Source organism: Aquila chrysaetos, chromosome 9 (assembly GCF_900496995.4).
Source record: "Aquila chrysaetos chrysaetos chromosome 9, bAquChr1.4, whole genome shotgun sequence".
Classification (NCBI taxonomy): domain Eukaryota; kingdom Metazoa; phylum Chordata; class Aves; order Accipitriformes; family Accipitridae; genus Aquila; species Aquila chrysaetos.
Window position 1 is genome coordinate 40,000,703 of NC_044012.1, and position 19,489 is coordinate 40,020,191.

At 35.5% G+C, this 19,489-nt stretch overlaps 1 protein-coding gene across 3 annotated transcripts in view; it reads right to left on the bottom strand.

Annotated features, from left to right (window-relative positions):
- SPECC1L (sperm antigen with calponin homology and coiled-coil domains 1 like) overlaps positions 1 to 19,489 on the bottom strand; it is a 74,084-nt gene that overhangs the window by 8,495 nt on the left and 46,100 nt on the right. For all 3 annotated transcript variants that reach the window (XM_030025148.1, XM_030025146.1, XM_030025147.1), the window contains 5 exons: positions 18,607 to 18,690; positions 17,227 to 17,383; positions 13,648 to 13,750; positions 2,327 to 2,443; positions 1,371 to 1,430 (listed from right to left, as the gene is read on the bottom strand). In XM_030025148.1, the coding sequence (XP_029881008.1) occupies positions 1,371 to 1,430; positions 2,327 to 2,443; positions 13,648 to 13,750; positions 17,227 to 17,383; positions 18,607 to 18,690 (521 nt within the window). The remainder of the gene's footprint in view (positions 1 to 1,370; positions 1,431 to 2,326; positions 2,444 to 13,647; positions 13,751 to 17,226; positions 17,384 to 18,606; positions 18,691 to 19,489) is intronic.

Consider the following 19,489-nt stretch of genomic DNA (forward strand, 5'->3'; position numbering starts at 1 on the left):
GTAGCCAAACACTTTCTTATTCAGGGAACAAATAACTTCCCCTTACATTACCACTACTATTTACATACAGTCGTTTTCACACCCTTTTTCACCCTCCACCCATGTAATATGGACAAGGAAAAAAATCCACAAACATACACATCATACACACTGCGTATGTAGGTATGTAAATAGATTCTAAATCCTTATGATAGATACAATTTGCACTTAGAAGATTTCATTCCACTCAGTTTGCCTTTTTAGAGTATCTGTAATTAAGTACATTACAAAAAGAAAGGACAGACAGTAACCGTTTAGACTAAAGCTGAATTATGGAAGAATTACTGCAGTTATTTTCCACAATCTAGTTCTTACAGCAGCATTTGGTAAGAAACTTCAATGTTTCAGATCACCGACAAAGTCAAAGTACAAAAGCCCAACAGTTACACTGTCATTGTCAGCAAATACAATGCTGGGGGGGTAAAAGTGCTGATAAGGATCAAGGGAAGTGTTATTTTTAAAAATGTCTAACTGTGTTGTATTATTAGTTGCTAACTATGGCAGCTCTGTTAGAATTTAGGTTACAAAAGTATCACTTAAGTATCATTTCTGATACTGGCAATTTTAGCTGGATTTTTGTGATTATTGACAAGGGCTTGGGATACTCCCAATTCCATACCTTCAGAAATCTTCCTTTTCTAGAAATACTACACTATTGAAAACTAATTCTTTTACGCTAAGATTTGTATAAGCTTATTATAAACAATAATTGAAAAAAACCTTAAAATTATTTACAATGACGACAAATGAAAAGTTTAAGAGATAAATCTTGACTTTCATATTACACTAAGCAAAAGAACAAATAACATAGCTTGATTTGTACCTCCAGAATTTCAAAAACCCCAAATAATTTGAAAGTAGGTCAGAGACAGGAGAGAATTAATGAATTCTTGAAGATTGTATCACACAACTATTTCTCAAATTATTCTCAAACAAATCCATTGCCTTTATTATTATTTCTTATGATATTGAGAGATGAGGTTTGATGAATCTTCCTTTTATAGCTTAAGTGTTTATCTGCTACAGGCTATTACACTGTTGCCTTTGCTGTAGCTGCTGGACTACAGGTCTGTATCTCAGTCACTATTTAATGCAAAAAACATGTAAGCTTAAGTTGTTGACGGGAGTGGGTTTATTAAACAAAGCCACTGAGGTAGGGAGTATCTTTTATGTTTTTCAGTCAAGTACGATACAGGGGCAACAACCTCTAGCTGAGCTCATCCGCTGCTATTTTTAAGTATAAAGCATCAAAATCTTTCAAAAGTACAAAATAGAATAATTTGATCTTTATAAATGGGTCATAATTCATTCAGTATGCAGTTAAAACTTACCAGAGTAGATTTGATGCCAACACTTTCAGCTGCCTGAAAAGCCAAAGTGAAATTTCTTCTCTGCATGGGATATAAAAACATGTTAGAAACCAAGGAAATACTACTTCAAACATAATAAAGTAGTGTAAGAATGTTCATAGTAATGCTGCTACTTTTGCTTCAAATGGAGTCCATAATTTGACTATAGTAATCTAAAGAGAGCCATAGGAATGAACATGTCCTAATATAATCCAAAAATTTATGGAAAATTTTTATTAATTCCTCATTCAGAAGATAATGCTGAAAAATCATTGTCAGTGAAGAATGACTGAGTTATAAAATGCTAAAGAATGGATTATTTATTCTTTAAAAAGCATAAAAAGTATCTTCATGTGTTAATGAAATATTTTTTTAGGATATATTATCATTAATAACATATCTCCAGATAACACACCAGTAGGTATTAACTGTAGCACACTAGAATACATACAGACTACTCTGCAGTCTTGACATCTAGTTTACCTTTATTGGATACCTATCACTTGAAAAGAGTATCACAGTCAGTTATCAGTATGAGAAAGTAGGATGCAACAACATCCTTGTGATATTGAAAGGGATTGAACAAAACATGTCAAGGTACAAATCTGATGGATTTAAAATCTTTAAGCTTAAACACCCCTTGCTTCCAAAACCTGAACTGAAAACACTTCCCAACTATTTGGGTTAAATAAAATGCCTCAGACTTAAAATTTATGAACTTCTGTTATTTTTTTCTGTTTCAAAGTTCCATTTAACCCAATGATTTCATAATATTAAAAGGTTATAATAAGAATAGCGGCAAAGTAGTTTGAAGTGTTTCAGTTATGATTCCTAGTAATATTGGGTTTTTTAGAACTCAAATTTGTTAATTCTTCTTTATTAACTCATGTTAATTATATAGTCTCACAGTCCTAGGAATGGGATTTTTAATGTCTTACCTTGTCCTGGCTGTTTAGTTCTTGATAGGGAATATGAGCTGGGAGGTAAGTATGGAGAACCGCACAGAAAGCCAAGCCATCATTCCAGCTACTGCTGAAGTTTGTTATGTCAATATTCTTGAAGGGAAAAAAATATAAACAATATTAAAATCATAATCTAAGAAGTATTATTTCTACCAATCCACCAATACTTGTGGGGTTTTGGGTTTTTTTTTTTAATACCTTTGAAGAAATCAGCAGAGAAAGTGAACAGCCTAATACTAAAGTTCTGTGGTAAGAAACCAAAACACACTACTACAGAGAACAACAAAAAAATGTAGTGATAAGAAAGTCAGTTATCTTTTATATTAATTACAGATAATATTAAGCTCACACTGCCGCCTCCCCATCCCCCATCAAAAAAACCCGTGCAAAATGTGTGTGTTAAAAGGTGTAAAATGTTGTGGTAGAGTAAGAGTAAGGGTAAGAGTATAGATTTGGTACAACCGTACACACCAAGATAGACAAGCAAATGAGATAAAGATGTATGCCTAAAATCCCAGAAACAGACAAAGTGCTAGCATCTCTGTTAACGTAAGATTTTACTTTTCTACTTCCACCGCATTAATATCAAGACAAAATTTCTAACTGATGAGGACAAGTATTTTCTCTTCTAAACAAATGACTTCTATACAGAAACTTATGCAAACAAGATCACAAACAAAAATTAAGTTTAATTTGGAAATGAAGATGTTCCAACAGATTTAACACTGAAAGTGGCAGGGAATCATTATCTTTGGGATTGAAACTGAAATTGAAAACTGCAGTCTTGCACTCTTGACCTTTTAGTTCCAGTAGGAAAATCAGTGGCACTGGTAAATGCATCTCCTGAGACTGTATATATTATTGTAAAAAGAGTCAGCCCAGTCCAAAAGAGTTATGAACAAGATGCCTCAGTGACCTTTTAAATTACTCTATACTTGGCTGTTGGCAGTCAAACAATGGTAAAGCGGCTAAGTGGATAGCAGTCAGTTTAAACTTTTAATTAAGAAAAAAACAGTAACAACTCACAGTTTATCTTTTAGACCTGTATGGAGAAATATAAATACACTTTAATATCTAACTCACTTAACTGGGCTTAAGCAGAAGCTAACTATCTCCCCTACTTAGTTTTTAAAATTTTAATGTAGCAGGAACTATGACCTCCAGTCACAGAATTGCAGAAACACAATCACACAAGTCAACCTTTCACCTGACAGCATAATAGTCATCACCTGTCTTTGCCAAGACATAAAACTTGTCATTCCTAGTGCAGAAAACTCCACCCAGAATCCCACAGTGTTACTGTGCCACGCAGGCTGAGAACGAAGGCAGTTGTATTTCTTGTCAAACCAATGATTTGGATTACAAATGGAAAACAACTGCAATCCCCTCCAACAGAGGAAAAAAAACAAAACTAAAGGCAATTTCTAGAAGAATGTGAGGGAAATCTCCATTTCCTGCTCAACTTTAGCACTTTTTATACAAAGTCCATCAAATGCAGGTTCAAACTCTGGTGACGTAAGCGTACGTGCTCAGGCTCACAATGCCCACGGCAGTGGTCTGAGCCTCGCCTGCCGTCCTGCTGCCTGCTCGCAAACGGAAATGTCATTGTTGGAGACCCCCAGTCTGTGGGAACATGTTCTTCACACAGCTTCCTCCAGCCACAGGGGTGGGAAAATTTAAAAGCAAAAGAAAAAAACATGAAGCTCTCCCTCCTTTCTCCTCAAGAGAGACAGGAAATTGGATTTAAATTAATGCTTGGTTAAAACTTTTTCAACGTTACTTAAATTAGGCAAACAAATGCAACGCACAGTACAAGGCTTTAAGGAAAAAAAGGGAAAAATCAGATTGTTAAATCCAATAAATTCTTACTTGTGTCTGTTTACAGAGCTACTTTTTGAAAAGTTCTTTCCCCCTACCCTGTAAGCAGTAATGCCTCGGATCACATCTGTATCAAGATGACGGCTAAAGGTAGGGAGAAGGGCTTTTTCTTGTCACAGTCATCTTTGGCAAGGTAGTTACAAAAGTCAAATGTGGATGATCATGTTTCCTTTGCTACATAAGCCACTGAGGGAGAAAAATTCAGTCCTGGTTTTCATCCCCTGGCTGAAATATTCTTCCTCCTTCCCCAGGATGGCCAAGTGATGTGGGAAGGGGAGGAGAAAGATGCACATTAGCATCATCACAGTTAAGTTAAACACAGATCTGCTCAGACATACATGCATACATTGAGCCAAGTGATTAAAAAAAAAAAAAAAAAAAAAATTGTACTAGTTAAAGCTACTAAAGAGCATTAGCAAATTTTTAAGTCTCAGGACTACAAGGATAGATATGACATTCCTTATTAAAGTAAGGAGGAATACTGAAGCATTGCTGAATCTGATGAACAGTTTCTAACACACTAGCTTCCAATCTAGTGACTTAATGCTGGATATAGTTTCAACAAGTACCTGTTGAACTGGCATTATTGCAGAAGATACTCTATTTACCATAGACCAGGAGTCCGTTAAAGCCAATCACCAGTCACTGTACAAATAAAAGTTTGATAGTACCTTGTCTCACAGAGCTTACAATGTCTTTTTTCTCTCCCAGGTTGCTCCACACATTTCAGAGAAAGCACAGCAATATTTATTTGAAAATTTAAGAGTTTGAGCCTAAACAGCAGCATCACTTGAAGCACAGATGAGATCTCAGTAGTGAAAGAGCGATGGAAGGGTACACAGCCTTCAAAGTGAGAACAATAGCTTATATTGGAAATGTGGGAGCACAGAGAAAGGACAAGCAAACAATGCAATACTGTTAAAGCAATGAGCTGGAATAGTGATCTTTGCAACGGTCAGGATGGACATCAACAGGCAAGAATGCACTCTTCAAAATTAGAAAACAGGATGCTGCAGTGATGTATATGAGATCATCAGAACCTACACCTGAGGTTTGACCCTGTGGATGAAGAAGGAAGACTTGTGCTCAGAATATATGAAGAAAGAAATTGCAAGGTATCAAAACAGTCTGGATGCACTTGAAAACAGACCTATAGAACAACTGGGACTGAAGACAGGACTCTTTACATGATTTAAAAACCAGGAGTGCTCACCTCGAAAATCTAGAGACATTTTTCATCATTTTATAAGTATGTGAGCAAGAAAACCAGGATACAGTTGTGCTGAAAATGGTAAATGAAACTAAAGGAAGAGAAAGTAAGTTTCCCTTAAACATTATAGTTGTATAAACTAAAAATTTCACTTTAAGTACTAGTGGCATCCATAGAAAGTTGAAATTTGAATATAAAGATTGGAAAAAAGGGCCACTTAAAAAAAGTTCACTTACAAGTTTGGCTGGTTCTCAAAAAGAACTTGGAATACCGTATTTTGCTAAACCTTCCTGTGGGGTCCAGCTTTTATTATTACGACAACAAGCAGAAAACAAACCTATCATCCAAGAATTTTAATGTATCCAGAGAAGCTGAATTAAATACAACGGAAGGAAACAATTAAAAGGGACTGGTTTCTGTTTCCAATTGCTCTGAGCATTATGAATTATTATTACCTCTCAGACTAAATAAGTATAATATTGGTCAGACACTAAAAAACAAATCTAGAAACTGGACAGATTGTCATTTAAACTGAAAATTTAATTTTTTATGTAGCGCTTTGAGCACATAACTGGCACATTTAAATACAGCACAATTTTATTTCCCAAATGCTTTTAACTACTTGTGGTTTTTTGAAAAAGCTTGGTCAGTATAATGAAATCAATCTTGCATTAAGCTCTTATTTCTCAAAGAATTGACGGTAAACAGAACATCAGCCTAAAATCTCTGACATAATTTCTTCTTTGTTACTGCTTTTATTAAGTAATTGGCTCTATTAAGAGAATTCTGCTGGAATCTAATCCAAAATGTTTCTTCAAGCCATTTCAGACCACACAGTATTATAGCAATTGAAGGACATACTTTCAGATAAATTGTCAAATGAGGAATAAGACTTTCTAGAGATAGGTGAACTAGAAGGAGATTGTCTATTGTCTATTAATGTTTAATACTTAGGATGGGAGTGAAGTCACCTCCAGTATTTGGGAGAGATTTTTTTTAAAAAAGGCAATTCTAAGAAAAGGAGTTAAGCAACAGGCTGTTGTCATAAAAAGATCTGTGGAAGACACTTTCCAACCAGGAATAAGAAACAGAGTTAAAAATCTGTAAGACTTTTCTAGAGACAGAGCATAAGAACATTACATTTTATATAATCAAACAGACCAAATTCTATAGTCCATTCTACAACCATGACAAAGAGGGGAAGACAAGATGGTAGGAGAACACACACCCTGGTGGATCCACAACCAAAAAACATTTCAAGCATGACTCAAGCTCCTATTAAACTGCAAAATGCAGAGTAGGAGCAGTCACCACAAAATGAGTATTCCCTTGTGCTCACACAGAAAAAAAAGAGTAAGAAGATTCTTCCTGAAACAAGGTTAAAATGCAATAGGAACAAAACAACCCATTATCTTAGGCTGAAATACAATAGTGGTTAAACAGCAAATGAACTGGATTTGAACACGAATCAGAAGTGCATCATTGCAGTAAAGAAGGCAAACTGTACCCTTAGCTGCATCACTAAAAGTACAGCCAGCAGATCGAGGGATGGGATTCTTACACTCTACTGGACCCCTGACAGCCTACACCTGCAATACTATATAGAGCTTTGATCCCCCCAATTCAAAATAGTCACAGAAGAATAAAAAAGGGTCCAGCAGAGAGTTAGCAAGGCGATTAGATGGTTCAAGAACTTGACAGATGAAGAAAGGTTGAAGGAATTTGATTTATTCAGCCTAAAGATTCAGGAGAGATGTAATCAGGGTCTTCCAGTGCCTAAGAGACAGTTATAGAGAAGATGGAGGTACTTTCTTCACAAGGACACATGGTGACAGGACTAGACGCAACAGGCGCAATTTTTTTTCCATGGAAATTCTGTCTGGATATAAGCAAAAAGTCTTCACCATGAAACAATTAAGCATTGGAATAGGTTGCCCGGAGAAGTGGAGGAATCCCCCTCACTAGAAACATTCTAGACTGCTTAACAGGGCTCTGCATAACATCAGTCTAAGGTCTCTCCCAACCTATGACTTTTCTAGAATTGACAATTTAAAAGTATTTTTAACCAGTGTAGTGCTAATTTTGAAACTGTCTCCTATTGCTTTTTGCAATAATCCCAAATTAACTAAAGGTCTTCTATAGTCAGTGAAAATACCTTTTCTTTTTAAAAAGCAAGAAACGGATATTAACTATTATAACCCAGTAATTCAACTTTCTTTCCTCCCCGCCCTGTTCCCCAAAAACTCTACAGCTAAATAAAAATCCTGCAAACACCAAAAACCCCGACTATAGAAAACATGGTTTCTAACTTAGAGTTACAAATTAAGAACAAAGATATTTTAACTATCTCTTCAGCAGACATATCCACAGCTGTCTTCAATCTCCCTGAACTATGTATATTACAATTTGAGCAGAGGAGCATACTGCATAGCAGCTATTTCTCCATCCCTTGCTCTGCACAAGGGGGAGAGGTTCCCACATCCTAACTCAGTTTGGCTCACAAATGAGTCAGGACATGGGGAAAATAAAAACATGTGTCTCTGTCTCTGTTGTATTAGTTAATGAAATAAGTGGGCTGAGCAAGCAAAAGCATTAATACGATCCTGTACTATAATATATTAAACCATTAAAACAAGATTTGAGGTTTAAGTGTACAGACCTTGGCAGGCTTCCTACCACGGCAGAAAGTTACTATTAAAAAGCTTTTAAAAGCTTTTAAAAGACACATACACAGACAGAAGAAGAGTATCTGTTAAAAAAAATCAGAAAGGTAAACTAGAAAATAACTGCTATCCACACTCCATTGAATCAGGATTCACTGATTCTCAAATCATTGATTAAAGCTGAGGCTATCAGTACTTTTAGCAGTAGGTGAGAACGTAAAAGTATTTCTGGAATAGACTTAACAGCAGTCCTAACTACTGCCTCTTCAATCCCAGCTTCTGAAAAGGCAGTAAATGACAAATATAAACCATCAAAACCCTTAAATATTGACCGTTAATGTTTCTTTCCATATCAAAGACATGATATTTTTCAGTTTTGGCACAAAAAAGAACTATAAAAAGGAGCAGTCATTCTCAAAAATACCAACTCCTAACAGCTTCAGACATTAACATTTGAAGCACTTACAGAGATACAGACAGCTTCATAATTTATTCTAAATTTTGTCGTAATTAAGTCTAACAAGTTGACATTTCTCTTGTATCAGAATCCAATCCAAACAGAAAAAGGAAGCATGTCCTTCCTTAACTCAACAGTTTTTGGCTAAAGCATCACAGCTTAAACCAAGGAGAGAAGTGTTTTGGCAGCCTGACTACTTTGATGAATCAACCAGATAGCACCAGTGAAAGCATGCACACCCTGGAATCATTATTTGAACATAGGCTTATATAAGCACACAGTCTTGCCCTCTTTTTGTGCTTCTTAAAAAAATCAATATAATACTTTGAGTAGAATATGATCTAGCTTAGTGTTGATAAAGACGTGTATATAGGAACAGGTTTAAAAAAAAGCAACCTGAACCATCTTTTACCTCTAGCTTTGTTATTCTACACTTATTACTTGAGTACAAATGAAAGCATTGCTTGATTTCAAGGTGCAATTCACCATAGCATTAGGTACACATACATCCATACTCAATCCCACTGCTCAATCACTAAACAATTTTATTGTTTATTGCTGCCATGTAGATAGTAAGTTTTAAATTTTTTCTAAGACATGTAGCTTTGATCTGTATAGGAGGTAAAAATTAGGTGGTCTTTCCAGAAAAAAGCAGCATTGCATGAATTAGAGGACAGGTACTGCAAGACTACATTAAGGAGGTCTTCCAGTGTATCTGTAATTAGGAAGCACGGAAAGCTTAAAGGAAGGTTAAAAAAAAATTTAGTCTATTCTTGCTGCTATCTTGTGACAATTGCTTTTTTGGTGTCAGACTTCTGGAAGCAAATTATCTCTGAGAATGCTGACAAAAAATGGAAAATAAATTGAAATATTGCTGTAGATAAGAATGGGTAAGGATGTGTGTATCCTGTTTATTGGTCCCCTTCTTAACACGAAACATGCATGTTCACATCCTTTTTTGGACTTTTATTAGTTGTGTACTCAAAATGAAAGTAGCTGTGTTCCAGTTAGGGTAAATGCTCCGTAACAGCTGGATGGGATTACTTTATGCTTTGAAGATATCTGGAATTTATGACAGTTTTATGACACTGCACATATTTTAGAAGAGTCAGGAGGATTCTCTTTCTCTGGAAAATGCAGCACTTGGCACCGTACTCTGAATCAGTATGTCAGATCCTGAGCAAAGCTAACACATTATCAAATTTCAAGTATTTTTGCCTGTTCATCTGAAAACTAAAGGTGATTTGCTCCTCCTTTATCTAAATGCTTAAAAAACCCCACCCTTATCTTAAGAGAGCAACTCTCCTCTTTCATGGCTTAGGGATCTGTTCAGCCCTGTATATAATTAAACTCAGTAACTTAGCGAGTGCAATACTGTCTAGACGGAACAGGCTCTAGATGAAAGTTAATACAGAACCTGCCTGCTGTTAGTTCTGCAATGACCTTCTGCAGATCACCATTCTCCAGACTTAAGCTTCAAGGAGAAATTCTGCTTGCAAACAACATTCAGACAGCATGTATATTAAAAGCAACAACATAGTAAGATTTCTCTTCTTTTCATTGGCTATTTTAACCTTATTTTTGCTATTGAGGTACTCTTTAAAAATATCAGATTTGGAACACAGTTAAATATTATTTAACAACTACATTTCAAGAAATGTATTCATTTATTCCCTTCCAAATTTGCTTGAATAAATCAAGAAAACTGCACAAGGAAGGAATTTATTATAGTTTTTTAACAGGGTTAGGTATTAGCTTGTTTATCATAATGAATTCACAAAAGAGAGTCTTAAGATACCCTTAAAAATTCTGCTATATGGAAATATATATTTGTCAGAGGTGGAAAGAGCAGTTTGGTGTAAATGTCTTTGTGTGTGAAGGGCTTTAAATAAAATCCTTCCACTATAATGGGCTGACATAGAGCTTTACCACACTATCATCTTTGAATTACTTGGCATTCACAAAATTTGAAGCTTCTAAAACAGAGATACTTAAGACTTTTAATCATAAGCTTGAAAGTAATTTCTTAGAGGGGATAGGAGAGCAGAAGTTATTCTTCTTCCATTTTACTTGAGCAGACAAAAAAAAATACTACTTGTACCAAGCAATTAAGTAGTATTGTATTCTCGACAAGTATCTTGTGAATAAAGGAAACCTTCTCTCTGTGAAAGACTACAGACCTTGGTGTGTTTTGGTGGTTTTTGTTTTTTGGTTTTTTTTAATTCTTTAGTATTTTCAACACATGGAATAAAAAGCAGCTCAAGAGCTACAGCTGGCCTACAAAGAGAATAACGTTTAATTGTATGCTGCTGCTCATTAATAAGGGTAAGCCAACTACATCATACCTTGTTTTTAACGTTTTAAGCCACCTATAACTCTGTACACTTTAAACAAAATTTTTGAAATTAAGATTTGTATCTCGCTTTGTGTGATTACTTTATTAGTCCATGTGTAAACCAGAAATTCAACTACTCTCCAACATCCAGTGCAAAATATAATCCCAGAAATGAAAGGTAAAACAATGCCAGGAGCAAACATGGCTCTGTTAGAAATGGGGCTTTAACTCAATGTGCATGGTTTCATCTTCTCTATGAAACACCAAGAGCTGAAATAATTTTCTATAAATATTTTACATACATGTATGCATAAAAAACTACAGCTGTGAGACATCACCTCCAGGTGAGAGGGAGAAAACTAGACCAAAAAAAGTGATTGTTGTTGGCAACTGATGAAGAAGTAAACACATCTTTCCATGTTGGCAAAGACATACTTGAAAAATACTGGCTTACAGGGCTGAGTGTTACTTAAATATTGGTAGTTTAATTAGATTTGCATTAGGAACAAATTGATATAATATGAATAGGACAAAATTAACAAAATAATTATTCTGAAACAAAAGACTTCTAAGACTTCCTTTTTCTTTTCCTTGTTTCCAAATCATGGTTAAACTCTTCCAGGTCATTTTAGAACTTGTTACAGACTCAATTTGCATGTATTTTTCCTTTAACCTGTTATATCTGTAACTAAATAAGTAATAGCTAACTTTGATTTAAATTGGTAATAGGATAGAAATTGGTGACTAGACAGAAAGTGGACCTACTGCTATTACTACAGAGGAAAAGGCTGGGATATTGAGGATTCTTCTGTGTGGCTCACGCAGCAGCTCAGGGACAGAAGACGGCTGGTCAGTCAGCATGCAGGTAGCTCTAAAAAGCATGTGCTGGCTCTTGCCCAGATGCTAAGCCAAGCAAAAGCAAACAGTGGTATAGAAAAGTAGAAGTTCTAATTATGGGAAATGCTGGGGATAAAAGGGAACTGTGGCAGAGTATAAGACACTAGGAGGAGCTGAAGGTAAGAAAAGGTACCCTGCCAATATTTGGGTGACGGGGAAGGAGGAAGAGAGCTACACTACCTTAAGGAGGATTAATGAGGAAGGGAGATGTTCACTATTCTAATGCTTGTTTACTGCTTGTCAGTTTTGAATCCACGTAGTTTTAAAATAAAATTAAAACTAAGCAAAGCTTCAATTAAAAAAAAAACAACAAAACCACTTTATCTGGTATTGATAACGTTGTTGAGATGCCAGAAAGCTGGTTAAGTACTACTCACAATGAATACAATGCTAGATCTGTTTAAAACAATAGAACACCACTAGCATTGTGTTTAACCAGAATTTAATTTCAGGGGATGCTGAAAATAATCAAATTCTGTGCAACAAAGAAATGAATAATGAGTGTGCCTAAAGCAAAAGACATTCTTCTCCAAAACCTAACTTAATATAACCTCCTGATATTATCTTACTCTTTCAAAAGAAGGCATGCATTGGTTCTACAGATGCTATATGCTATGGTTTCTCAGTAGCAACACAAGCAGAGAACCATATTACAGTTGTTGAAGCAAGCACATTAAGTCTCAAAATCTATTCTTCTACTAGTGTTTATAAAACTCAAGTAATTATAAGCAGCAATCTATATAAACAAAAGCATGCTCTTGCATGTGCAGACAACTATAGAATGAAAAGTTTGGAATACTTTCTATTACTTTTCCTTAACCAGATAAGGAAGCTGTCAAATTCATCTTTCATTTCAAGACAATATGGGAAAATATTTTTGCATTCAGTTTTAGAGGATTTATAAAGAAATATAACATCCTGCCTTTTTTAAAACGTGGGGAAGGAGAAAGGCTCTTTCCACAAAGAAGCTTATCCTCAGAAATAGCACAGTTTAGTACCAGACGTGCCACAGGAAGAGGGGGGAAGGGCTTATATCACAAGCCTGTCCATTGTACTGAAAGACGACTTTTCCTATGGATGGGCAATCATCCTGTTATGCGGTTCTCAACTTCCTCCTGCATTGTGAGTCTCAAGTCATGGAAAGAGTAAAGGTTCTTAAACTGAGGATTGTGTTGGGAACTCCAAACACTTTCAATGCAAGTTAACCAAACAAATACATCATGGTCAGACTATTAACATCCTGGTTTAGTTTGCTGAAGCCACTATTCTTTTGAAAAAATAATGTAATCAGGAGAACTCTGGATAGTTATCTTGTTAGTTCTTTTGGCTTCTGATAACATTTGGACTAACTGAAAAAAAAGTCTGGAACCAAAGCAGAAAGCCAAGTTCAAAATGCAAGACAATGCGACCTTCACAAAACAAACTGTCCCTAAATAGAGACTAAATGGGAGCACACTGAAAGATCCAAAAAACCCTACACTAATTACCTATCAAAACAATATCTCTGAAATCTGAGAAATGGTACTCTGACTGCATTTGGGAAAAATTAATTTAAACCTTAAAGTTGCTAAAGTTTCAGTTACAGTTTCAAAAGTGCAATCTGTAAAAGGCTGTCTTAAAGTGCCTCAATAGGAGGTCAGCTGCCCCCTTAAGAAAAAAGCTATCATCGACATGGAGCAAAGTGACTAAAGAGCTATTAATGTTACTTAGGTTAGGACTCGTAGCATGTGTTCCAAGAAGAGAGTACAGTACATACCAGTGCCATTGCAATCTATGCAGTCAACTGTGGAGCAGCCTGGTTTATGCCATTGGCAGATTCTAATGTGTTGCAGCTACGTTAAACAGCTCTACAGTTACCTGATATCCTTCTGTTTTTTTCTGGCACCACTTCAGCAAGGCGTTTCTTTTGGATCCTCCATATTCTCTTGCTAGGGCAGACAAGGGATCTTTCCTCTCTTCCCTAAGAACAAAGCAGAAGTGCAACTTTGAGCTCGTAACATATCTTTTACAACAGAAATACATAGTGTAAAAGCTTAAAAAAAAGGACAAATTATTGTCACAGTGAAAGCAGTAGGGTACAGCACTACTGACTGAAAAACAGAACACACAGAAATACCTGCAGAGACCTAAGAGTTATTTTGGAGTAATTCTTTCATTAGCAAATCATCCTTCTTTTTCCTTTAAATTAAACTTTTTTTCCTATGTCTTTCAACCTCAATGATACTTTTTCTAAGAGTTCAGAAAATTAAACTCACAACATGGTAAGTTCCAGCTCGAATCATTAAACTAACTCAAGTGACTTTATTTTGTATTTAGAAAGAGAATAAACTGATGCTATCTCTTTTGCATCTCATGGCTGATTACAAATGTCACCTTGAAACAACAAGTTTGCATATTAGCAGCATGGTGTTACTAACAGAATATTTGCCTGAGATCTGGAGTTCTCAAAAAAGAGGAGGGAGATCTAACTAGGCTGATCTGCCATTTGATAAACTGGCACAATAAAAGCTATCAATTAATTTCACTTCCAGTCTGTCAAGCTATCTTAAGTAATTTTTTCTTTAAGGAAAGACTGGGGAAGAAAAGAATGATCATATCCAAGCTGGCCATTTTTTCACATGAGTCTTACATTACAAGCATCTCTTTACCAGGCTTCAGAAATGAGTGCTTAGCTTAGGAAATATATATTATAGAGGTTAATACTTTTGTAGTGGGCTAGTTACATGAATCAGTATTTCCATAGATACTCCAGTGAACAGTCTTTGACAAAATGACTAGGTATTACACCATCATGGAGCTTAGTTACTGGATATAAAGTGTGCCAGCAGTTGTTCTTATTTTTAATAATTTCCATTTGGAAAATTAAAATAAGATAGCTATCAGTGAATCCATACTGCAAAGATTTCCTCATCTGCCATTTTTTAAAGAGTTCTATGCAGATGTAAGCAAGATTCTCACAACATCCACAAAGATGATACCCTAAGTTACCCCTTTTGGATATTTCCAAAAAGATATACAGATTGTATACATTCACTCTCAAATCTTCAATTCATTGTTCTTTATAACCCATTTGGTGACGGGAAAGAGGGGTGGAATGTGGAAACACATAGTATTCTCAGTGGATTCTCTGCTGCAGATTTACAGGTAGCAATTTTCCAGGTCCTGCTAGGGGAAAAGAAAGCATCCAGGGATTGCAGATTTCTTCATGCACGTGTGCTACCAGTGGAACACCAGAGATTGTTGAGTGACAGCATCTGTCACTCAACGCATAAAAGAAGAGAACATATGCCAACATAAACCCAAATCTTCTAAGGCACTAATCTTAAGTATATATATTGCAATTTGCAATAGAGGTAACATTTGAAGCATCCATGAAAATATATGCACAGCAGAACAATAAACAGGAAACAGTAAGTATCTTTCAGCATGAAAGATAACAGTATGAGCCTTCAAACCTAACTGCTAATCTCAGAGAGATTTAACATGACAAGGAAGTTGCTAATTGTGTATTTTAAATATGAAAGAAATTATCTGGATAGGTTACTGTATCTAAACTTCATAGGCACCACACAGCCAGAATGATGCTTCAAGAAATTCTGTACTTCAGTTCTTAGATCAGTACATATTTCAACAACCTAAACTGGTGTATTTTTTTCATTGGTAATTGAAACAAATAACAACGAGATTGCATATTCAATCTACAACGAAAGATTATGCAACACTATGAGAACTTTAGAACAGAGATTTGGGACAACATATGAGAACTCATATTAAAAGCTCCCTCTCTTTATGCTAAACTTACTGTTTAGCCATGTGGGAGCTGTACAGCCTGTTCTCAAATTCCAGTAAGAGCACATGGTTTATATCAGGTTCTTACAGTTATGAAAACACTGCTGAAGAAAATAAATTAGTATAAGTTGTATGGAGACAATGAGAAATGGTTTGACATATAAATCTTACAAGTTAGTATATTAGGTCAACTGTATTCCAAATCAAAGAGCCAACGAAGCTTCAACTAGAACAGGGAACAGTAAACTGCCAAGTATTTGTTTTAGTGAACTATAGCAATAACTGTTTATTTTACAACAACTTTCAGAAAAAGGTAGGGGAAAGAAGAGAAACCTGATCACATATCAAATTGAAGTCCAGCAGTGACACGCTGAGGACAGTTCCAAAGAGTGTGCTCATCACCACACACCCACTGCTGCAGATTCCACTTTTAAGTCTTCTTGTAGTGCTTAGCATTGCAGTCAATGGTCAGATGGCATAGTAATGATATCATAATTATAACTGTACAATTTTACCATGAAATGCCATGCTATTTGCTACAGTCTGCAGGCTGCCATCAATGCAATTTTATACATTACCAGTTCAAAGTTCATATACAGGTGCTTCAGTCTTTTTTTTTTTTTTTTTTTTCTGGATGTACTTGATCTAAATTTAGATGCTAACACACACAATATTAATTGCTGCTGGTAAAGCACCCACAGATCCAAACTCAATTTAATTTCTGCACAGTGAAAGGAGAGCACCACTGAGGCATGCCTCAGCTGATTTCAGGGAAATAATTTTCAATAGCACCCACAGCTGTAAGTAACTTCTCAATTTTATAATGTAATTATTACATATTGCAAATGTCTCAGAACATTAAGGGTTTAATATTTCTGCTGTAAAAAAGCTTTGTCAGGAAGCTCTGTATTAAATGGTCTTTAGAAAGTCATTTAACCTTTGTCTGCCAGTTTCCCAATCTATGAAGCAGGGCTAAGTACATACTTCACGTGCATAACATGAGGCTTACATACTTTGAAGTCCTTTGATAACACTACAGATAGAAAAAGTTTTAAATTTATCACAGACTTATCTTTTTATCTTACTAATGAAAGGGGATTGCCTGGCCATTTGTTACTTAGCCTTGCATTATGATTTCATCTGTGGGACAAATAACCCAGGCCCATTCATTCATGGCTATTTAGAAGATTTGGCAGTGTCTGGAATTAGGACCTAGTCATGCTGCTCTTTGTCTTCAGCTGCAATTACAGAAGTTAAGGTTTATCATGTGGTCTCCCTGGGTCCAAGCCACTCTGAAATATTTGTTCAACATGCCGTAAGCTCATTCCTTGAATTTGGTTTCATGGTATTTTTAACTGATATGGGGCTATTATTTCGCGACATGACTTAGCTTGGTTTTCTAGTGGAGCACAAAGTTTTGGTACTAACCTCATAAGCTCTAAAAAGCCTAACTTCTGATCTAACTTTTAAAACATATACTGAGCTGCAGAAAACACTTTCTGAAGCTCTCAAAGATTATTGAAGATCATTATTGTATGGGTGGCAGTAGAGTCTGCAGTCTTAGTGCCAATATTGTACACTAGATATATGCAGACAAAGAGCTATGAAATGAACACATTTCAGTGCACCACAAAAAAGGGTTTTTACCTTATTCGACTTCTGGTAGTAGGGGTGACTGATGCCGTAGGAGAAGATGAGAGTGACAGCTGTGGTGAGGTGGTACCCATTGCCATGAGAGATGCTGGAGATGCTCCATCAGGTGCACTGATATCCCGCTTGATTTCTTCACTACTTCTTCGAGAGACTAAATGGGAAAATGCCCATACATTTATCATTTGCAAACATAAAAACTTTCTAACTTATTCTTGCTCTCTGACAAGCATTAGTTCAGAAACCACGCATAGAAACCTATACCCAATACTAGGCTTCAACATTTTTCTTGGTATCTTCCACTTAGGAAATATCAAGGATTTAGACTGTACTACCAACATTTACGATCAAGCTTGTATCTTGAAGCAAAGAAAACTTGATGAATGTATCTTAATAGAATACTGCTACTTCCATTTGAAGGATTTCATGAACAAGAAGGAATTTTAACACTAAACCACTTAATTTTCTCTAGTCCATGTAGTTATGTTGCTAAGCTTCAAGTAGTTAAGAAAAAAGAAAACCAAAACCAGAACGGTTTAGAGATGACAGCTGCTTTATTTCCACTTAATTTCAATCAAGAATTGGCATGTATGTGATGCTCTGGACATTAATTATCATCAACAAGCATATTAAAGATTGACCTGAGACCATTCAGCCACATTCTACAGAGCTTGCTTCATTTTATCAAAGGACAAAAAAAATTTTCTTATGAATGAAAGCACAAGCATTATACTCTGTAAAACCAAATTTGGAATGGTTATGTTTTCTCTACATGGAAGAGTTTCCAGTTAAAAGTATGAGGTTTGTCTTATATACCCAAATAGTCACCATTGTTTATGTTTGTGCAAATCAAAGATACAAGTCTCCACATATATCAGAGACTTATTTTCTAATGACTTGGGGCAAGTACATTAATTTATAAATACCAGACACAAGAAGTTGGGAAAAAACACTTTTGGGTGGATTTTTTTTTTTAAGGACAAATCAAAATGATCTAAACCACATTTTCTTCTTGAAACCATTTACTCAAATATAGGTGTTTTTTTAAAAGTATTTCTCTCAAATTAGTTCTCCCTAGTTTATAGAAAGTATCATTTTCACAGTATCACACTATTTGTGCTATAAATCTTGAAGATTTGTTGTTAGAAGCCGCTGCTGATACTGAAATGTCAGCTCGATAGTAAACTAACACTCTACATAAATTTCTATTTAGCAAGTCTATTTTTTAAAAATTCAAAGTTAACATCAAATGTGCAGCAACCACTATAAGTAATACTGAAGAATATTTGTAGTTTATGCCAGCAAAGTAGATCTGTAAGTACAGCTTTGAAATGAGAGTTCCTCACTTTACTAATCGTCCAAAAAACGTGATATTACCAGAAATAGATTTGGCACTTTCCATAGCGGGTACTCTTGGCAAAGATGCCGGCCTGCTGGTAGAAGATGTTCTCAACAAATGTTCTGGACCAAGAAAAAGAAGAGAGAACATCATTAACAAAGATTCCAGTTAAATGTAAGACATTTAGGTATGAGTCATGAATACTGTCTACCAGTGCCTGAGTTTGGCTGTTTTAGTGAGAGCAACTGATTTTATCTGTATAAAAGAGAAGGCCTAAATTTGTTCATACCAATGAAGTTCACTGTGAATACATCATGACCTTAATCCTTTTTCCTTAAGGCCTCTTACTAATCCACCTGCCCTGGTCTATAAAAAAATTAATTGCTAAACCAAAAGGCTGAGCAAGGAATCCCCATTTAGCACATGGCCAAAAATATTGAATATGCCATTCACAATGTGGATTGGTAAAGCAGATTGCTTTGTCCCTCATGTAATTATTTTTTTTTCCTTTGGTTTGTTGGGTTGGGTTTTTTTAATTTTTTAAATTAAAACATGCTTTGGGTTTTTTTTCATCCTCCATGCAGTGGAGTCCAAAAGGTGCCTTTACACATTGTACGGAAAGATTAGTTCTGCCTGCTGCCAATGAGTAAAATCAAACTATAAGAAAATTAATTTTCTGTAGCATCAAATCAAAATTATTTCCTATTATTGAAGAAATAGTCCTTGAAATAAAACCTTTAGACTGTAAACAAAAGGTTTACATACTCCTATGTAGCAACACTTAGAAGGCAGTAATTTGAATTCCAAAAAACCATGAAAATGAAGAATGAGGATTAAAAAAAGTGAAACCCCATTCATTAGTTGAAAATGTGACATAAGAAACACACGTTGCTACAGAGATACTTTAAAAATATATACGGT